This window comes from Cygnus atratus, chromosome Z (genome assembly GCF_013377495.2).
Source record: "Cygnus atratus isolate AKBS03 ecotype Queensland, Australia chromosome Z, CAtr_DNAZoo_HiC_assembly, whole genome shotgun sequence".
NCBI classification, from domain to species: domain Eukaryota; kingdom Metazoa; phylum Chordata; class Aves; order Anseriformes; family Anatidae; genus Cygnus; species Cygnus atratus.
This window is the reverse complement of record NC_066396.1, coordinates 60,345,918-60,368,281: the sequence shown is the minus strand read 5'-3', so window position 1 is coordinate 60,368,281 and position 22,364 is coordinate 60,345,918. Positions and strand designations below refer to the sequence as shown.

The window sequence follows — 22,364 nt, the reverse complement described above, 5'->3', positions numbered from 1 at the left end:
TCTTTTTAGCACTGTCAGTATGACCATGACAATCTTTTCCATTACTTCTCATAACCTATCAGTATGAAAGCTGAAGAATTTATGAACCCTATAGGAAATATACCCACATACTGAAGACTGACATACAGTAGCACAAAGTATGTAATTTCACCAAAAAAAAATGCAGCCTGAGTGATACAATTTTATGAACAGATGCTGATTATTTACAGCACTTTGGAAACCCGAGTTAGTAAAAGTACTTTTTCCACTCCAAGTCCTATCACCTACAAACTGCTCACAAAACTATCATCCTCCTAGAAGAAATTCTTGTATTTTCTCTAGTTTTATTTAATACTAAAACTAACTCAGATGAACAAATCTGGAGGGCCACCTCATGTTTCCCCTGAAAACAAACAAAAGAAAAACCGACTTTGCAGTCACTGACAGTATTAGAGAGAGAAAATAATAATAATAATAATAACAACAACAACAACAACAGCAATAATAATAAAGCCTTAGAAAATGCCCTCCATCAGTTTGTATGGAGGTTATATTATGTCTGACTGCAGTTGTGGTGTTAAAGATTCAAGCTGAAAAGACTCGCCACACAGTCATATATGTCTGCATGGTTATCATCAAATGATTTTTAGACACCCCCTCTCTGCATTTACACCTCAAAGCACATGGGGTAAATTAAACTAATGAAGAAAAGATCTGGAAACTTGTTTGTGAGAGTGTTTCTTTAATTGCTTATGTACTAGAAAAATTCTTTGACTATATATTCTTACGGAAAACAATGCATAAATAAAAACCTAACTCTATCCAAAAAATGTTATCAAGATTAAAGAAAAATGTCAGGAACATAGAAGCTTCTGGCCTTCAGAGACAAAACAGACAATGAAGAGATGGTATTTTCCAGGCCTGTTTAACCTCAACAGAGAAAAACTAAGAATAACTTCTGTTATCATTTAGTACATAGTAACATACTGTGTTACCATTTTACATTTCCTAAAACAGTGATGCTTTCACAGTATGTATATTATACAAATTCAGGAAAAAAAAAAAAGCTAGAAATCAGAAAGAACATTGAATATTTAAACCAGATAGAGGTTTATAAAAGAATTTTACAAATAACCATAGAAAGATTTCAATGCAGGGTTGACAGCCATTTACTTTTCGCTTAAACAATTTATATCAAAATAAAACTATATGCACATCAAAAATAGTCATAAGCTTTCTTATATATTCAAAGAATTTAAGCAATATTTTATGTTCAATAAAGTCTCAACTCTGTAATTACAATGACATTAACCAAAAATGTGTATTTAAAAAGTCCCATTCTTTAAATTTTGAAGGTATATATATTAGGTAAGCTCAGATAAGTATAAAAAGCATTAATTTTGAGAAAGGGAATATGCTTTAGTTTCTTAGCATCATTACTGGTAAAGAACTAGGAGCTTGGATTAGGCAACTAACTCTGTAATATAAATAGCTATGCTTTTGAAAATTTTGTAGAACAAAGAATGTGCTTTACATATGCTTGAAACTGGTATGGGTTATTTATTTATTTATTTATTTTTGTCAAGAACAAATGTCTTACTCAGTTAAAATAGGAAGACTTAGTTGAAAAGAGTTACTTATGAATGAGGTATCAACTGCAAAACTGCTGGAAGGAGGCAGGGAGACTAAGTTTTCTAAACAGTTGTATGGTTTACTATTTCCATCCCTTTTCATTCCTCTCCTGATAGCCATTCTATTATGGCTTACTGATGAAAAAGAGCATTTTTATTTCAAATTTGAAATAATTCTGGCAGGATAGTACCTGTTTCCGTGTCTGTATCAATACCTTGTATCTGAGATATAAAATAGTGGCGAAACTGTGAGTTACCGTAATTCTTCCAAATTCTGTGAGAATTTTACCACTTAAAGAACAACATTTGATTCAAGAAAAATTGTTCGTTACAACTTCATGGGCAATGAAATACTGGTCTCGGTTCCTTGGTCAGTAGTAAAATCCAAATGGAAAACCAAAAGCAGAGAAAGGAAAAGCGCAAGGATATTTTGTAAGAATGAATATCATTACTCAGGATAGTAAAGATTTATTTTAAGAATCAGGACGAAGTGTTACTTTTAAGGAATGTGTTATGCAGAGCAGAGAATGAAAAAGCGCACAAGAAAAGAACAATGATCAAGAATGAAAAATCTTCCAAGTTGCATAGGAATATGTTTTATATAATAGTACAACCTCCTCAAGTACTTTCAGTTACATAGAGTTCTTGGAATGTATGCATTTACCTTAACAACAGGATTCAGCAGAACAACACCTGATTTCTTTGTAATAACTTGCTTTGTTGTATAATGATGTTCTATGAGTTGAGGAATAGTTGGAAACCCAGTTCCTTCAAAACGATACTGATTCTGTATGGAGGTAAAAGGAAATAATTGTTTCTCTACAAGCAAAATTTCAAACAACAAACTAAAAAAGAGCATTACAAAGCTTCCTTCACTTGTAACAGAACAACGAAGTGTTCGCTTTTACAAAGTAAGATTTCTGTCCTAATCTATTTCAACAGTATTTCTACTGAATTAAATGGAATGACAGTAAGAAACATAAATTAATAAATGCAAAATTAGTGTATCACTCACAGCAACATAATAATTACTTGTTTAAAATCTTAATTTGAAGGAAAAAAGAAGCCTTTGCACTTCAAAAGATGGGTCTTTGGGATACTCAAACTGTGACAGTAACATAAAAATATTATAAACTTGAAAAAATATCATGAAATTTCTAAAGTCCTAAAGCTCTAAAATTACAGAAAAAACATAAACATCATAGAATAAACTAAACAGGGGATAAGAAATACTGTTTTACTCAGATCGTACTGCACTTACAACATTGGATAAAACTAATAAATCCTAGCGCAATGCATGACCAGCATTATCGTTTACTAAGAAGTGTATGCCAGAGGAGACTAGAGCTGTACTGGTGCTAAAAACAGAGGCACGTTAATCCACGGAGAAAATTTCACCAAGACAAAATTCCACCCCCTCCTCCCCAACCCCCCATCCTTGTCAACTGATTTCATTTTAGCTACATAATTCAACACAATTAAAATAATTAAATCTCTTAATATTTTACTAGAAAAATGTAACATAGTCTTAGGAAAGAATACTATGACATAGCATTCTTCAGCTATCAGGGGGAAAAAAAAACAGCAAAGTATCTCCCTTGCTTATCCTTGCCCTTATTCTTGATGGGAGGAAACAGTAAGTGCTTATTTGCAAGTGGAGGAATGGTTCTATGTCCAGGCAGTGATGAGTGGTGTCCCTCAGGGGTCTGGCTTGGGACCAGTGCTGTTCAGTATCTTTATCAGTGACACAGACGGTGCGATCGAGTGCACCCTCAGCAAGTTTGCAGATGACATCAAGCAGAGTGGTGCAGTCGATACAGCAGAAGGAAGGGATGCCATCCAGAGGGACCTGGACAGGCTGGAGAAGTAGGCCAACCTAATGAGGTTCAACAAGGCCAAGTGCAAGGTGCTGCACCTGGGTCGGGGCAGTCTCAGACATGAGAACAAACTGGAAGAAGAGTTCATTGAGAGCAGCCCTGAGGAGAGAGACTTAGGGGTTCTGGTGGATGAAAAGCTCGACATCAGCCAGCAGTGCGTGCTTGCAGCCCAGAAGGCCAACTGCACCCTGGGCTGCATCATGAGGGGTGGGCAGCAGGTCACGGGTGGTGATTGTCCCCCTCTGCTCTGCCCTTGTGAGGCCCCACCTGGAGTGCTGCATCCATGTGTGGGGCCCCCAGCACAAGAAGGATGTGGGGCTGTTAGAGAAGGTCCAGAGGAGGGCTACGAAGTTGACCAGTGGGCTGGAGCACCTCTCCTATGAAGAAAGACAGAGAGCTGGGGCTGTTCAGCCTCGAGAAGGCTCAGGGGAGACCTCATTGCAGTCTTTCAGTAGTTAAAGAGACTTATAAAAAAGATGGAGAGTGACTTTTGCTCAAGCAGATAATGACAGGGCAAGGGGGAGTGGTATTAAACTAAAAGAGGGGAGATTTAGGTGAAATGTTAGGAGGAAATTCTTCATGCAGTGGGTGGTGCAGCACTGGCACACGTTGGCCAGAGAAACTATGAATGCCCAACCCCTTGAGGTGTTCAAGGCCAGGTTAGATGAGGCTCTGGGCAACCTGATCTAGTTGAAGGTGTCCTTGCCCATGGCTGCAGGGATGGAACTAGATGATTTTAGAGTCCCTTCCAACCCAAGCTATTCTGTGACTATATAATTATTTTATCCTCCTCCATGTTTTAAAATGTACACTGCAGCTAGGTGACTGGGATACAGGGTTAAAACCTGTGTCTCATTATCTAGAGTTAGAGAACTCTTCGCACAAGACAGGAACTGCCAGAAGCCATTCTGAAGACTGGCAAGAGCAAACAAATACTGCATAATTCAAAAACAACAACAACACAACCCTAAAGCACAGGCAGTGATACAAGTTCATTTACACAACTGGGCAATGAAAACCTGTACCACTGACACACAGATTTTTTCTTTCTAGCTACAGGGTTAAATTCTTTACAAAGTGCATTATAAGTTCCTCTTTCTTCAGGTTAAAATTCAACTTTCTGAAATGCGTTATTACTCTTAGTAAAGACAGCTTGATCATGTCACCTATTTTTAAAATTCCTGGTTCTCTATCATAAAACTGCTTTCATGGTTTGAACACTTTCTGTTGTTTATCCCTTTAATTTCATTCAGTTACTAGATACTGGCTCAGCTTTTATTGACCAGTAACTTTAGTTTCCATTCCTTTCAAATAACCTCTCTTACATTTTTGTTCTGATGATCCAAAAAACCCTACGTCCTAAGACTAGGGCCTAGTAAAATAACCAGCACTCATCTCAGACTCAGCTGTGCACACAACTGCTGCCATTGATCTAAGATCTTCAGGGTGAAGAGCATTCCTTTATTCAGCATACTTACACAAGATTATGACCATTATTAAGATCACTAACAAACAGCAATGTGAAAATAGCATAGCCTCCAATAAAAACAGTGAAAAACAACAGTAGCCTTGAATGCCTAGTGGATTTTGGTAATGAATTTGAATTTTGATGCTTAAAGCTGAACAATGAACTCATTTATCTCACACATACTTTTATTAAGATTTGCATTTAAAATAATGGTAAAATCAGAGACAACACTTATGCAATTGAAGGACAACTGTTAAAACAAGTATATATCCCTTCTCCACCCTGCAGTCTCTAATTCAGGAGAAAAATTGTCACTGAAGACCAAAGCTGTCAGTGATCCAACAGTGAGATTTGACCAGCTAGAAACCTGATTTCACATTGTTAATACCAATGTAAATAAAATAAAATAAATTTTTAAAACTTGCACTAAACTCTCATCAAACTCACCAAGACGTTAATGAATCAATTCCCTCTTGTCATATGACCATAACAGCCCCACTATTTACCTCTTTTTTAATGTTAAAAAGCTTTTTCCCTTTTTAAAACACAAGCCTTTTTTACAATAAATGCAGAAAATTCATCCCATATGAGTGCATAAAGAGTTCTACATTTCTTTAACAAAAGTTTCAGTTTCCATGATTGTAAACAAAATCATCCCCAAATACATCCCAAAAGCAGATTAATACAATGCCCTATTACTAGATGTACAAGCAGACAGAGCTAGTGACATCATGATGTTTGGACTGTTCCATCATGAGCTATGCAACATCAAACAATGACAGTCTTACATTTCAAATATAATTCCTAAGAGAAAGTAATTAAATTATGGGAATAAAGATAGCTTTGTTCATTTTTTTCACGGAAAAATTGATATAAAAAAATTATCTTCCAGATAAGGGTGGCCTCAAATTAACAGTCATTAAAAAAGCCCATCTAATTGACTTCAAAGCCCAATTATTTTTTTTTTCAAAGGTCCACTTGCCACATACCACAATTTATACAAAATGATTTCAGCCACATCAAATATATATATAATGTGCATTTAATTCTGCTAAGAATCAGAGAGCTCTAAACATCTTTTAAGATACTGTGTGTCTAGGTATATGTAGTTTTATTGCTCTTATTTTTCTATCTAGTACACTGATACACCAAAATACTTTAAGGCTATAAAAATCAAAATAAACACTGACTTTGTGTCAAGGTTCATTTTTATGAACAGAACAATGCCCACAGGGCTAAAAAGAAACTCAAGCATCTCCAGTGCAGCACGGGCTTCAACTGTTAACGGTATAGAAACTAGCAGATTATTTTTTCCTCAATGAACGTTTTCATTTTTTTCAGTAAGATTCAATTAGAAGTATTAAAAGTAGCCTAATTAGTACCAAGTATGAAAATGGGTTTAAAAATAAATAAATGTACATGCATGAATTAGTAATAACAAGCTCTGGATTTCATAACATTTACAGAAATTTGTCTTTTCATTATAGGATAAAAGATGTAGAATAACCTTGTATTTCATATTTTTCTTTTATTCCCCAAAATAACCTTTTTCCCCTGATTTGAGCACTGATGGCAATATTACCAACAGCTTTCATATTTTCATATAAAGACTACAACCATATGACATAGTAAATTATGTAGATCTTAAATCATTTAGCTGGAATAATAAATTTCCTAAAATTGAATATTTAGTACTATAGCAGAGACGTACATCAGCATATTGTATGATAAAGTGTCTCCGTTGTCCATCTGAAAACACAGAAAGGACATATTCACCAGGTTTCCCGTTGCTCTCTCGCACCAAGAAGTCTCCTTGCTGTTTTAACAGCTCCTGGGCTTCTATTCTTGGAATTGCACCATGATACCAGTCTTGCTCTGCCAATGGTTTCTCAGTGGTTGATATTACATCAAAGAACTTGGGAAAAATATTGAAGAAAATGTTACTATAACAGTACATTTTTAGAGTTTACTTTTACATTAAAAGCATGACAGACAATATTAATCTCTATTTATGTACCTAAATTATGTAGTTCTATTAACAAACAAAATCAAGGCTCTCACATTTACACAAAAGGGATACTAATCACATTTTTTTCTGTTACCTAAAAAAATAAATCTGTATATATAAAAAGCACAACTTTATAAATATGTCCATTAAAACATATATTAATTTTCACTTGGCCCTGCTGTTTTTCCTAATCCATACTGACCAACAATGAGCAGTGACTCTTTCTCACTCTTTCTTAAACGTTCTGAAATACTATAAACAATAATTCAAAATGAATCATTTCTTTATATAGAATCTTCTGAAACAAAACCGTAAGAAACTCAATTTTAAAAAAGCATCTGAATTGGATAAATTGATTTCATATAATTTAAAAACCTCACAATAAATCAATTAATAGTTCTAAGAAACATATTTTCCAGCATTTACGTGACAGCAAGGGATAGACACCTGGGCATACTGTGCTTATGAAGTTGCACTGAGTTTCTGCAAGTATAACGACTATAAGATACTGCTTTCACTGGCTGTAAGCAGAAGGTAATGAGTTTTAACCTACAGTTTTGCATATTAATTTTAACAAGCTTACATTGTTTAAGCAAATACCTAGAAAAAACATCCTTTATTCAATTACCATTTTATATTTGTATGTTCTGACTAAACTGAGAAATTCTTAGTAAGGGTATATGTCATTCAAAATCACCACTATCAGAACTCCTTCAAATTCTCACTGCCAGAGTGGTAAAAATCTGAATAAAATAACACACTGTGTATTGCATCAGGAATTGAATTATATGTGAGTGTGTTCCATGCAAACCTGCCGAAACACATTTTAGATGACAGAAAGAAGACGCGCACCTCAGTTAAGGCCCAGGTAGCAGATACAAACAAAACATAGTATTTTGACTGAAACTCTGCTACTGCTCTACGCTAATGAAACAAGTTGGTTTGTTTTTCTCCTCTCAGCAAGGATGATATGATATTTCCTTCACATAGGTTGGGGAAAGAGAACAGAAACACTCCACTAGTGCATGAAAGAAAAAAATGACATACTATAGATCTGGGCAGGGTAGAGGGCATCTGCAAATTTATTGTCTTCTTGAGGAGATAGTCAGGTCAAGATGACCCAGCTAATCAAAGACAAACAAACAAAAACACTAGGAGTCCTCAGAGAGGAAATAAATAGACCCAAAAATGGAGTCTACTGAGAACTTGTTTCAAAATATATTAGCATATCCAAATATGTGAGCATTTGTGAACATTTCCGAATTTATGAGCATCAAGTAAAGCCCAATTTTTGAGCATTTAATGAAATCCCTGGTATAAAACATGCCCTTGTCTCTAGGTGTATGGCTATCTTTCCAAGTCATACCTCGAAAGATATAGTTTATTTAGTCCAGGAGCCTCAGAGAAAACTGGAGAGCATATTTAAGAGTCTGACTGGGCCTCATATTCTCAGACTTTGAAATTGGTTATCCAAAGCCCTGGGTGCCTCTTGTATCAGGGATTATTTCAGACATGAGATTTGAGACTAAAACAGTTACCAACAAACCCATCACTAGAAAGAGTGAGCATGATTGATTACAGATTCAGAGCTAAGAAGGACCACGTTAGAAAAAAATAATAGCTTGAACAGAAAGATAACAGAGTTTGTAAGATCAAAAGGTGTACTCCAAGGTACTGTATTTATTTGCATAATGAATGACTAAAAACCCAGAATACTGTTTGGCCAAGAAAGCAGTCATTTCAATTCCATCAACAGTTAAATACTTCTTAGATTAGAGCCGTCTCCCACTGTTAAATAACACTAAGCTATTCTCTTTCACAAATTCCTAACACAAAAAAAATAAGTTTTCAGAGTATTATAAAAGGTTATTTACTTGATTTTTTTTATTTTTTACTTTTTAAAGATGCTGATTTTGACTCAACAGAAAAAAAAAAAACACCTTTGCTAAACTATCAAGAAATTTTAGGGGGTTCAAGGTAGCAAAGCCTTTGCCAGATAAACACATTTCTACTTCAAAGGAAATGTTTCTAAGGATAAAAGGACAGTTCAGGGTCCATACACTAGTTTGTAGCCCTCACAAAGGAAGGTTAAAAAAAAGACATGTAATTCATTTCATAGTTTACAGAAGAGGCAGACACCAGATAATAACACCTGCTAATGTTCAAACTGGGTCAAGTGAGTCACTGTTCAGACAAGTATGATTATATCCCAGAATAAAACACAGAAAAAGCTTATGGAAAAACAAGGGAGTATTTTAGACATTGCTAACTTGAGTGCTGTTTATGACGCTAAGATCAACCTTCCCTTTTTTAAAATTTGTTTGAACAACTATCTATTTCTTTAGAAGGAAACAATGAAAATCCCAAAATGTAGCCTGTGCTGATTGTCTCCTACATTATTTTGTCTTTATTTTTTATCTTATGCCAAGGGTTAATCATAACCAAGGTAAAAAAACACTATTTTCTCTGAAGAAACAACTGGTAATTATTCATGTTTTGAATGTTATCGAAATTGGTTTATTTTTATGAACAAGTCTCCCTGCTCCAACATATTTTCTGTATGATACGATATTCACCTTGACTGGCTTTGAAAGAAAACATGGCTGAAAGCCCAGAAAGAACAGTACAAGTGTAAGATATATAATCATTTTAATATTGATTTCAGCTCAATTTACCACTTAGCTCTAATGTTTATATTGCACTTTGTAGTTAGAATTAAATGGTTTAAATATAAGAAAGGTTAGTCTTTAAAAATGATAGAGTTGGAAAAAAGCTACCTTCTCAAAAATAGTTTACGATTCCCATCTCTTCTCTTGGTAAGTTTAAAGAGCAGTAAGTACTGAATTTGATTAACTAGATACATAGTATCTAGCTAAGAACAAATATGAACTCTAAGCCCCAGTGTTTTACAATTTCACTTTGGGAATGAGATGTTTTGCGCATTTATTTATACACAGAAGCACTTTCAAAGGAGTGTTTCAGTGGCTTAAATGGAATGTTTTTTGTTGTTATTGTTTGTTTGCTGTTTGTTTTGTTAGCTTCAATGGAAGTTAACAATAAGCAATTAACAAAATCACATTGAAGGAAAGTAAACCACACAAATACTTTTACTTTCCCTCCCAACCTCCTGTTTTTCTCGTTTTCTTTTTCCTTCAACATTTTAATTTATTTCCATAGTTTGCTCATTGGTTACTTTGGCGAAGGGATGGCCTCGTATATTTCATCATACTTTTCTTTCCAAGAGGAAGGAAATACTCTCATATCAATCATGCTCATTCTATTACTGTCCTCCTTTCTTATTCGGAACCTCCTTCTTTCCCACTAATTAACAATCCATTGAAACAGCAGTTTTTCTCCTGGAGGAAAAATCAAGCTGTCCCTAGCTGCTGTCCTTATCCAAAAGAAAAATGCAGCAAAGACTACTGTATTATTTCTAACTTCAGAAAAAGAGAGACTATTTCCGTACTTACTCTATCAATGAAAAGAAAACAATAATGGGATTAGTATTTTATTAAAATAGTAGCTTACTTAAAATTGTACTTTCACGTATATTCTAAGCTTAGCCTTTGTGTACTTGCCTATTTTCCACCTTTATACAAGAAAAACATTTTGCCAAAAGATTTTTTTCTCTCCAGTTTTAAAAGAGGCACAGAGAGAGTAGAAAGTAAAGCAATACATTTAGGGTGATAGTTTGAGAGATTTCCCTGTAGAATATTCTGCCGATACTGAATCTAGCTCATTTGCATGTGCTAATGTATCATACAAAACCAACACTTACTCCATCAAGGAAATGAAAATTTTCAAGTATTTCATCCAAAAACCAATCCTACAAAAGTAAAAATGCACAGACCTGAAAATTATAAGATAAAAATCAAATATACTAAAAAAAAACCCTCTCATTTTGTACTGAGTGATGTTTTTTCTAGGATCGTCATTATTAAATGTGAAAAAATAAAAAATATTTGCAGTAATGGAAGCAACGTGTGCAGTTACCTAAGTGGTAAAACAAAACAAAACTAAAAACCCCTACTCATTCTATCTGAAGGGCAGAAGCTATGATACTATTCATTCATATTCTTTATTCTGTTCATACATAGCACAGCATTAGTGGTACAGAAAATAGTCGATCTTCTTATGTGTTTTCTCTCCTCATTTGATTAAACTTATGTCTCTTGATGTTACAGAAAAGTGGCTTGCATTTTGTTCAACAGAAGCCACCTGAATTCCTAACCTTGCTGTATTCTCTTCAAAACCATACTTTTTTTACTATATTATACTCAGAACTTTCTCATTCTCAGAGCCTGTAAATTATTTAAGTGCCAACACATAAATAACAGTTAAAATTCTGGCTGCTTGAGGAAGTACTGGGTTTCTCTACAACTTTATTCAGAAGATATGAAAAAAAAACACCTTAGTTTTCCTTAATTACACACAAAAATCAACTTCTCATAACCAACTATGGGTCTTTAGAATACCACCACATTTAAACCAAAATATGGTTTCAATTCTGAAGTTTAAATGCACTTAAAATACACACTATGAAAACAGAGTTAACATACCTTTTTCTGTTTTTAAAACATAATTTATTTTATACATATTATTATTTTTATAATACACATTTTAAATAACCAGTTCGTACACTTTGATGATAGATATTAGGTTGTATATACTAGGTTATACATTTACCAATCAGCAATGTTATATAATTTTCAGTGTGAAAAAGGAGAATAGCTAAACACCTTAAGTGTTAAAAATTAATTTGTGACACAAATTTTGTCTGTATATCTAGGGTTAGCTTTTCCTAACACACAACAAATTGCTAAAAACAGAAAAAACTGAAAACTGAAAACTGATTGGTTTGTATATAGCCTGACTTTGAATTCATTTAAGTAATAGATACTCAAGACTACGCTTGTTACTCAGATTTGACTTTCTGCCTCAGATGACCCAATTCTGATCTTATTTCTCCAAGACATACTCCAAAGCTTTAGTAATCTTCTACCTACCATATATCACCCATTCCCGCTCTTTCACATAGGGAAACTGAGGCCACAACAAGGAGACTCAGAAACATCAAAAGGGACTTTATGTCCCTTGGAAAGACGCTGATGAGATGAGGAACACAAGTGCTCTCCTCAATGCTCCCAGTTGGAGACTGGGACCCAAGGAGGAGGTGGTGTATGGATCAGGTGAATGACTGGCTGTGTGGCTGGTGCCATGCTCAGGGTTTCAGGTTCTATGCTCTCAGGCATGCTTCTGAGAGACTCAGCATGCTGACATGGGATGGGGCGCACCTGACCAAGTGGGGCAAGAGTGTTTTGGGCAGCAAGCTGGCCAGACTCATGTGACACAAAAAAAACACTGAATGCCAATACTTTGGAAAACAGGGGGGAAACACCTGTGAATCATCCCATAGGAATTTGGAAGGACTCCTCTAAAAAGGTGATGCAGCCCACAGCCCAGCTGCACCAATGCACGCAGCATGGGAAACAAGCAGGAGGAGTTGGAAGCCACAGATCAATTAGAAAACTGTGATCTAATTGCTATCACAGAAACATGGTACATGATGGGACAAATAACACAGCTGGAACATTGGAATGGAGGACGACAAGCTTTACAGGAGACAGGCAGGGAAGGAAGGGTGGTGGTATTGCCCTCTGTGTTAAGAAATGGATAGATTGTGAAGAGTTGCTTCTCAGAAACAGCCAAGAGCAGTTTGAGAGCCTGTAGATACAAACAAAGGACCAGACCAACAAAGGACATCTCGTGGTTGGGGTCTACTACAGGCCACATGACCAACGGGAGCCTCTGGATGAGGCCTTCTTGCTCCAGCTACAGGAAGCATCGTGCTCACAGTCTCTCATCCTCCTGGGAGACTTCAACCACCCAGATATTTGCTGGGAAAGCCACATGGCAGACAGTAAGCAATCCAGGAGACTCCTGGAGTCCACTGAGGACAAATTCCTTGTCCAGGTAGTGGACAAACTAACCAGAGGAGAAGTGTTACTGGGCCTGGTGTTCACCAATGGGGATCATTGAAGAGGTTAAGACTGCAGGAAGCCTGGGTTGCAGTGACCATGTCTGTGATCTCGAGGGATATGGGCGTGGCAAAGAGCAAAGTCAGGACCCTGAACTTCAGAAGAGTGAAATTCCAGCTGTTCAAAGACCTAGTAGATGAGATCCCATGGGACACTGTCCTTAGGGACAGAGAAACTGAACGGAGCTGGAAACTCTTTAAGGGTATTTTTCTTGCCCATTTTTCTTTCTCTCTTGCAAGAGCTCTCTATTCCTCTACGTAATAAATCAGGTGGAGGCCAGTGATGAGTGGTGTCCCTCAGGGGTCTGGCTTGGGACCAGTGCTGTTCAGTATCTTTATCAGTGACACAGACAGTGCGATCGAGTGCACCCTCAGCAAGTTTGCAGATGACATCAAGCAGAGTGGTGCAGTTGATACAGCAGAAGGAAGGGATGCCATCCAGAGGGACCTGGACAGGCTGGAGAAGTAGGCCAACCTAATGAGGTTCAACAAGGCCAAGTGCAAGGTGCTGCACCTGGGTCGGGGCAGTCTCAGACATGAGAACAAACTGGAAGAAGAGTTCATTGAGAGCAGCCCTGAGGAGAGAGACTTAGGGGTTCTGGTGGATGAAAAGCTCGACATCAGCCAGCAGTGCGTGCTTGCAGCCCAGAAGGCCAACTGCACCCTGGGCTGCATCATGAGGGGTGGGCAGCAGGTCACGGGTGGTGATTGTCCCCCTCTGCTCTGCCCTTGTGAGGCCCCACCTGGAGTACCCACCTGGCCCCATCCAGGTGTGGGGCCCCCAGCACAAGAAGGATGTGGGGCTGTTAGAGAAGGTCCAGAGGAGGAGGGCAATGAGGATGGTCAGAGGGCTGGAGCACCTCTCCTATGAAGAGAGGACAAGAGCTCTGGGGATGTTCAGCCTGGAAAAGAGAAGGCTCAGGGGAGACCTCATTGCAGCATTTCAATACTTAAAGGGGTCTTATAAAAAGGATGGAGAAGGACTCTTTACTCAGGTAGATAATGACAGGACAAGGGGGAATGGTCTTAAACTAAGAGGATAGATTTAGACTAGACATTAGGAAGAAACTCTTCACTGTAAGGGTAATGAGGCACTGGAACAGGTTGCCAAGAGAAGCTGTGGATGCCCCATACCTGGAAGCGTACAAGGCCAGGTTGGATTGGACTTTGGGCAACCTGGTAGAGTGGAAGGTGTCCCTGCCCATGGCAGCAGGGTTGGAACAAGGTGATCTTTAAGGTCCCTTCCAACCCAAGCCTTTCTATGATTCTATGATATAATTATACCCATGTTTACATCAACTTCAAAGGAATTAATACTCATTTGGTTTGGAATAAAGATAAAAATCAGGCATATATGTACTTTACTTAAAATATTTTAATAAAAGCTAGTGAAAATTTTGACATTGACTTTCCCTGCTTTCATCTTAAATGTTATCTTGATGATCCTCTTCAAATTTTCTCTCCCTTTTTTTTTTCCTTTGAAGCAGTTATTTGTTGTTTTGTTTTGCTTTAAATGGTAAAAGATTCTGAACAGATCCAAAGAGACAAAGTTGTAGACTATGTCTCACCTACACAAAGAACAGAGGTCACAACAACATACATTCTAAAATGATGTTATGATGGAAGAATGTTGCATTTTTACACTAATTAGAAGTTTTATAAACCAAAAACCATGACAATTTGAGATTTTGTTTCTCTCCAGGGATATGGTAATATTTTAGCTGTTTTCCTATAGAATTTCAAATATTTCAAGCAGCTTTCACATTTTTCATAGGAAAAGTGCTTCTACCCTAATTTTATCTCATTACCATATTTATTATAGGGTACTGTATTATAGGGTGGGCCTGTGCAAACTTCATGAGGTTCAACAAGGCCAAGTACAAGGCCCTGCATCTGGGCCAGGCCAATCCCAAGCACAAACACAGGCTGGGTGGATTAGAGGAGAAGGATGTGGGCGTGTTGGCTGATGAGAAGCTCAACATGAGCCGTCAATTGCGTGCTTGCAGCCCAGAAAGCCAACCGTATCCTGGGCTGCATCAAAAGAAGGAGGTGAGGGAGGTGATTCTCCCTCTCTACTCTGCCCTCATTAACCCCAACTAGAGTACATGTTTTCAGCTCTGGGGTCCCCAGAACAAGAAGGATGTGAACCTGTTGGAGCTTGTCCAGAGGAGGGCCATGAAGATGATCGGAAGGGTGGAGCACCTCTCCTATGAAGACAGGCTGAGAGAGTTGGGTTTGTTCAGCCTGGAGAAGAGAAGGCTCTGGGGAGATCTGATAGCAGCCTTCCAATACTTAAATGTGGCCTACAAGAAAGCTGGGGAGGGATGCTTTGTCAGGGACTGTAGTGATAGAACAAGGAGTAATGGTTTTAAACCATTTAGACTAGATATTCAGAAGAAATTCTTTACTGTAAGGGTAGTGAGGCACTGGCACAGGCTGCCAAGAGAAGCTGTGGATGCCCCATCCCTGGAAGTGTGAAAGGCCAGCCAGGATGGGGCTTTGGGCAACCTGGTCTAGTGGAAGGTGTCCCTGCTCATGGCAGCAGGGTTGGAACTAGATGATCTTTAAGGTTACTTCCAACCCAAATCATTCAATGCTTCTATGATTATTCCATTCCTTTATCACCATATACAATGCTCCTATACATACACATTTGTGTGTACACATATACATGTATGTATACATGCAGTTGTAATCTCTTCCACCCATCTTGAATACTGGTTAGCTAAAATAAAGTTTAGTAGGTTCTTTAGTGGGTCCCTGGATGCAATCTTGAAATTAACTGATAAAATTGAAGGTCTATTCAATCTAAAATCTTCTCAGAAATGCTATTTTGAGCTAAAATTCTAGGTGACAAAATCACAATTAAAAGGTAATTTATAAAATTCTGTCCGAATTCCAATTCCGATTTTATATTATTTTATTGGGAGCAGAAAGGGAGGAGAGGGAGAGGGAAGGGGAGATGAGGCAGCTAGCAGTTGGAGGGCAGGGCTCCTGTTCCACTTCAGTAAAACACAGCTGAATTTCTAGGAGGAAATTTTTCAAGTAAAATCTGACACCTCCGTAGGTATTGTTGCATAATAGTATGTCAAACTAACTAGCTCAAGTATTTTAGGTATTATCGCATGCTTGTACATGAAACAAAAGAAAAACAACAGAAGGAATACAAAAGCAGTTGTTCTTTGTCTCACTTTGTTTCGTGTACTTTTTTTCGTTTTGACACCTGGACAACAAGAAAATTTCTCCATCCATTGGTGAACATGAACACAAGCCAATTATAAGAGAGATTCAATGACCACTTTTAGTGGGGATTGAAGCAAGATGTATAATACCTAAATACATAAATAGTACCTAAAGCTATTGAAGAAGTAAATATATAAATATGTAGATATACCTATTGGGGAATATAATTATTGCAAAAATGGTTAAAACATGCTTAACAATTTGATCTACTACAGAGTATTAGTATTGGTACAGTATAACCCACAGCATTTCTAGTAAATCTGACTCACAGGAAAGAGTATTCTTAAAACTACAGCACCAGTCTGGACGCTGCAAAAAATATTTTTTTTCTGAACTGCAACAAATTAGTTATTCTAACAAACTGCTGTGCAACAATATTATTGTGTCCACTGATCAATCAGAATCTTGTTTTTAAAAATATTTTAGTCTACTTTTTGTCTATGTAGATGGAAATGTGTGACGTTTCAGAAAAAAAAACACTCTTATTTAAGTTGTAAAAATAAGAGAATGTAGTACAACATTAAATTATGGATGCTACTTACTGACGATGAGCCCAGCATGGATTTTGGAGACCTTATAATTCCAGCTATGGAATGACGTATAGTGTCAAATCTTGAGACTTTGTCTTTCTTGTCCTAGGAGAAAAAGTAGTATCCCAGGTGAAACCAAGAAAATCAGCAACAGTTTACCTCTGAGCATTGATAACTGAATTATTGGAGAACATGGAATGCACACTTACAGATTTTGTTTAAGAGAGCGGCTGAGCCTCTTAACAAGAGGCTTATACAAACCAGCAAGACTGTGTCATCATCAGTGGGATTAAACTAAAACATACCGGTTTAAGAGCAGACAAATTCCTTAAATATTTTGTGCTTTAAATATTTTGTGCAATTATTTTAAATATCACTATTTTTAACTATAAAGAGAACTGAAATTCTTTTGTACTCTAAAACAGAGGATGTAATTCTCACTTCTTCTGAAATTAATGTTTTCTCAAAAAAGCATTGGTTTGAAACCATAAAATAAAAATAAAAAATAAAACTAAAAAAATACACACTTATATTACCCTTGCTTCATGCATGTGCTTTTTTTTTTTTTTTTTCTTTTATTAATGTGTTGTTCTCTAACAACACATAGGTCCCAAAGGCAGAGGTGGGTGTCACAGGTGCAAGTGTGCCCGGCTGGATGAACTTTTTGAGCAGGTGGCTCTGTTACAAGAGGAGCTCACCAGACAATATAACATCCAGGAATCTGGGTGGGAGATTGATAAACGGTATCACTGACACTGACATGGGCTGAGAAACAGCCCTGCCTTAAGTCCTGGGAAGGGGAAGGTAGCTAGCTTCCAGCCTTGAACTGACAAAAATTGACGGACCCACAAAACAAGGGAGACTGGATCCTCATCTCTGCTCAGAGCAGGAGGAGGATTCCCTTGCCCCTGGCGTGTCCCTACACAAAAGATACAGTGCTCTAGGGCTGGAAATAGGAGAGTGTGTGAATAATGAGGACCTAGGAAAGAGCAGCTGTTTAAAGTTGTCACAGTCAACCACCTGCATCAGAACCAGTGCCACAAAAAAGGCACAAAGGGTGTTAGTAATTGGAGACTCCTTGCTGAGAGGCACTGAGGCACCCATTGTCCAGGCAGATAACCTCTCCAGAGAGGTTTGCTGCCTGCCCAAGGTCTGCATTCATGATATTATGAAGAGGCTACCAAGCCTGGTGGGGCCAGAAGACCACCACTCGTTCCTACTTTTTCACGTAGGATCAAAGGAGACTGCAACAGCAACACTTGAAACATCAAAGGGGACTTTATGTCCCTCAAAAAGATGCTGAAGGGATCAGGAGCGCAAGTAGGGGTCTTGTCTGTCCTCCCAGTTGATGACTGTGACCCAAGAAGAATGAGGTGAACAGACAAAGTCAACAACTGGCTGCCACACTCAGGGGTTTGGGTTCAGTGATCTCAGTTGCACTTTTGAGAGTCCAGCATGCTGACACCAGATGAGGAGCACCTGACCAGATGGGGCAAGAGTGTTCTGGGCAGCAAGCTGGCTGGGCTTATTAACAGGGCTTTAAACTAGATGCAGTGGGGGAAGGGGTTGTACCTCTGAGTGATGGAAGTGAACCTGGGAACACTGTCACTTTAGGAAAAAACAGGAAAATACTTGTGAACTGTTTCAAAGCGATTAGGAAGGACTCCTCTGAAAAGGTGACGTGACTGATAACCTAGCTGAAGAGCCCGTACACCAACACATGCAGCATGGGAAACAAGCAGGAGGAGTTGTGCAATTAGAAAACTATGACCCGACTGATGTCATAGAAACATGGTGGGACAGATCACACAGCTGAAACACTGGAATACAGGGCTACAAGATACTCAGAAGAGATGGGCCAGGAAGGAGGGTCAGGAGTGTTGCCCTCTATGTTAGGAGATGGATTGATTGCAAAGAGATGCCTCTGAGAAACAGTCACGGACAGGTTCAGAGCCTGTGGATAAAAGTTAAGGACCAGGCCAATAAAGGCCACCTTGGAGTCTGCTACAGGTTGTTTGATCAAGGGGAGCCTGTGGATGAGGCCTTCTTGCTTCTGCTACAGGAAGCATCGTGCTCAAATGCTCTCATCCTGATGGGGGATTTCAAATGCCTGGATGTCTGCGGGGAAAGTAGCACATCAGGCTGTAAGCAAGGGGGCAGTAATCAATGGCTCTGCATCCAGGTGGAGGCCAGTGATGAGTGGTAACCCTCCAAGGTCTGTCTTGGGACCGGTGCTGATTAATATCTTTGTCAGTGACACAGACGGTGCGATCGAGTGCACCCTCAGCAAGTTTGCAGATGACATCAAGCAGAGTGGTGCAGTTGATACAGCAGAAGGAAGGGATGCCATCCAAAGGGACTTGGACAGGCTGGAGAAGTGGGCCCATGTGAACCTAATGAGATTCAACAAGTCCAAGTGCAGGGTGCTGCACTTGGGTCTGGACAGTCTCAGACATGAGTACAGACTGAGAGGAGAACTCACTGAGTGCAGCCCTGAGGAGAAAGACTTGGGGGTTCTGGTGGATGAAAAGCTCGACATCAGCCAGCAGTGCGTGCTTGCAGCCCAGAAGGCCAACTGCACCCTGGGCTGCATCAACAGAGGGGTGGGCAGCAGGTCAAGGGCGGTGATTGTCCCCCTCTGCTCTGCCCTTGTGAGTCCCCACCTGGAGTGCTACATCCAGGTGTGGGGCCCCCAGCACAAGAAGGTTGTGGATCCGCAGGTCCAGTGGAGGGCAATGAGGACGGTCAGAGGGATGGAGCACCTCGCCTATGAAGAAAGGCTGGGGTGTTCTGCTTGAAGAAGTGAAGGCTCAGGAGGAAACTCATTGCAGCTTTTCAATACGTAAAAAAGATGGAGAGCAACTTTTTGCTCAGACAGACAGTGACAGGACAAGGGGTAATGGTTTTAAACTAAAAGAGGGGAAATATAGATTAGAGATTAGGAGGAAATTCTTCAGAGGGTAGTGAGGCACTGGAATGGGTTGCCCAGAGAAGCTGTGGATGCCCCATCCCTGGAGGCGTTCAAGGCCAGGCTGGATGGGGCTTTGGGCAACCTCGTCTGCTGGGAGGTGTCCCTGCCTACGGCAGGGGGATTGGAACTAGGCGATTTTTAAGGTCCAAACCAACCCAAGACATCCTATGATTCTATGATTAGTACACTAATTGTAAATATTAATACCAATCAGTGCAAGTTATAGGATCCATTTGTTTTCTAGCACTGCTGTAAATCATAGGTACAGCCACCATTGTCTAGAACCCAGTGTCTTCGAATTCTGTTAGAACAGAGTCATTCACTACAATTAGAAGACTGAATCAGCCTGCAGCCATCTCCAATTCAGTACAAGTCAACGCAAATGTCCTTGTAACATGACTTATTCTGAATACTGTACATTTCTCCATCTCTTTTATCATCAGATCTAAATATCAAAGAATCTGTCTAAAAAAATTTTTTTTTACATTGACAAATTAGGTTTATTTCTTATAATTTCATCCTCAGAAACAGTCAAGATTCTTTAATGAACATATGCAAATTCATTAAACTTTAAGCACAGAGACTGCACATTAACAGCCTCATTCTAATTAGCTATACGTTAACTAAACTATGAGAAACTGACAGTGGGGAAAGACTACATCTGTTTGGTAATATTACAAAGAAAGATGGGTTCAAAGTTTTGAACAAACACCCTTGACTGAAGAAACTGAAAATCTGTTAATGTAATAAATACAGTTTCATTTTATTCCAGGAGTTCTGAATAAGCAACAGAATCTGTTAAGTCTGTATAAAAAATTGTTTGAAAATGACTATCAAGTGCAATTTAGTTTACAGGATATAGGGCTTAATAAAATAAATTAATAAAAACTATATAAATACAGGAATTAAATTGGCTACATAAAGAAAAATCTTATTAACAACAGGGGGACACAGGGTCTAATTTTATTTGCATGCTTGCCAGGTATGGAACAATCAACTCATTTCACAAATTTCTTCAGAAGTGAGCCATCAGATTGAATTGTAATTATCTCTCTAATTCTTAGATGACAGGAACATATAAGTTACCAAATATGGATGAATTCCATTACATTGCCCCTAAACAAACTCCTAAGTTTTCACTCTGTTTTACACACATAGCATCCTTACCTATTGACATCAAACTACAAGTAAGGGTCTATATTCAATACTTTCTCCTTACCAAAAAGGGTTTCTTAACAATTTTTTTTTATCTGATTAAAAGTACTCATAAGATTCATGGACTGGGCCCCACTAGAGTACTTTGATAAGCATCACCCAAATGATACATAGAGCATAATAGTCACATCAAATAGAATGAGCACTAAAAACACAGACTGAAGGCATAAAATCTGCTTCTGTTCAAACTGCAATATTATAAACAGTTTTTAATACTTTCATAGCACATTCCCTCTGAAATACTGAAACTATTCTGTATCTTAAAGGAATGAAGATTTAATTTGTTAGCACAGCACACATTATCAAACACATGGCAAACACAACTATATCCTCTACTGAGTTTATTTAACCCTTTTAAGTATTTTTAGGGCAACCTGAATAGAACTGTAGAACAGCAATAGCTCTCTCTCTCTTTGTCATTGCCCAGCTGCAGAGCAGCTTAGAAGGACCCATTAGATCTTGCAGGAAATCAGTTTTCACTGAGAACAGTATATTCACCAGTGTTACCAAATCAACCCCTTTATTTTATTTTATTTTTTACTGTATACTGCCTTACTGGTTGAGACAGGGTGTTAAAGTCTGCTTTCCAAACAAGAAGTTAATTCTCATCAAAGCTTATCTTCCCTTGGTTATCTTCACCCTATCCACGATAAATTTTGAATCTCTTGGCCAAGGCCCTCAGAATTTAGTAAAGGATTTTGCAAACAAAAGGATTATTTCAGGACATTACGTTATTTAAAATTTCTGAGGGAAGCCAACAGAGAGCAGGGATTCTCTGTGTCCCCAGAAAGAAAAGTTCATTTTATTTCCACACAATACATTCCAATGAACGCCAGACATCCAACAAACCAAAACAACCATGACGACTATGTAGTCAGCACATATGCTTCATATACAGTTACAACACACATTACTGCTGTTTGATGAACAAACATGAAAAGGACAGTGGGAAGAAATTAGGAACCAATTAGAATTAGGAACAATTAGAATTTGGAACCAGAAATGCTGTAAAAAGCACTATGGAGTATTACACTTGCTAGTATACACAGTACAGCTAATATAATGTATTAACTGATTCAGTTTCATTTTAGCTTGAATGAATTACTCTCTGAGATAATAGGAAAATGGTAGCATGATTTGTCACTTCCTTTATTTTTGCACCAGACCAATTCCATTAAATAGAAAACTAATCCCTGGGCCATAATATTTTATGCAAAGCCTGAATTACTGCAGAATAAATTATAGCTTACCATGAAAAAGTCAGGTAACTACGAAAATAAATACTGTCATTACAGAACATTTTTAACAGATTTCTTTGGCTGTGTTTAAATGTACCTGTGGCACAAGAGCATATCGCGAAAGGAATTATGAAAAATGTATCTGCCTTTTAGGAACAGCCATATTT

General features: G+C 38.1%; 1 protein-coding gene across 5 annotated transcripts in view; it reads right to left on the bottom strand.

Moving 5' to 3' along the window:
• FER (FER tyrosine kinase) overlaps window positions 1-22,364 on the bottom strand; it is a 201,261-nt gene that overhangs the window by 97,460 nt on the left and 81,437 nt on the right. For all 5 annotated transcript variants that reach the window (XM_035562586.2, XM_050716502.1, XM_050716503.1 and 2 more), the window contains 3 exons: window positions 16,786-16,878; window positions 6,667-6,870; window positions 2,275-2,397 (listed from right to left, as the gene is read on the bottom strand). In XM_035562586.2, coding sequence (XP_035418479.1) covers window positions 2,275-2,397; window positions 6,667-6,870; window positions 16,786-16,878 — 420 coding nt within the window. The remainder of the gene's footprint in view (window positions 1-2,274; window positions 2,398-6,666; window positions 6,871-16,785; window positions 16,879-22,364) is intronic.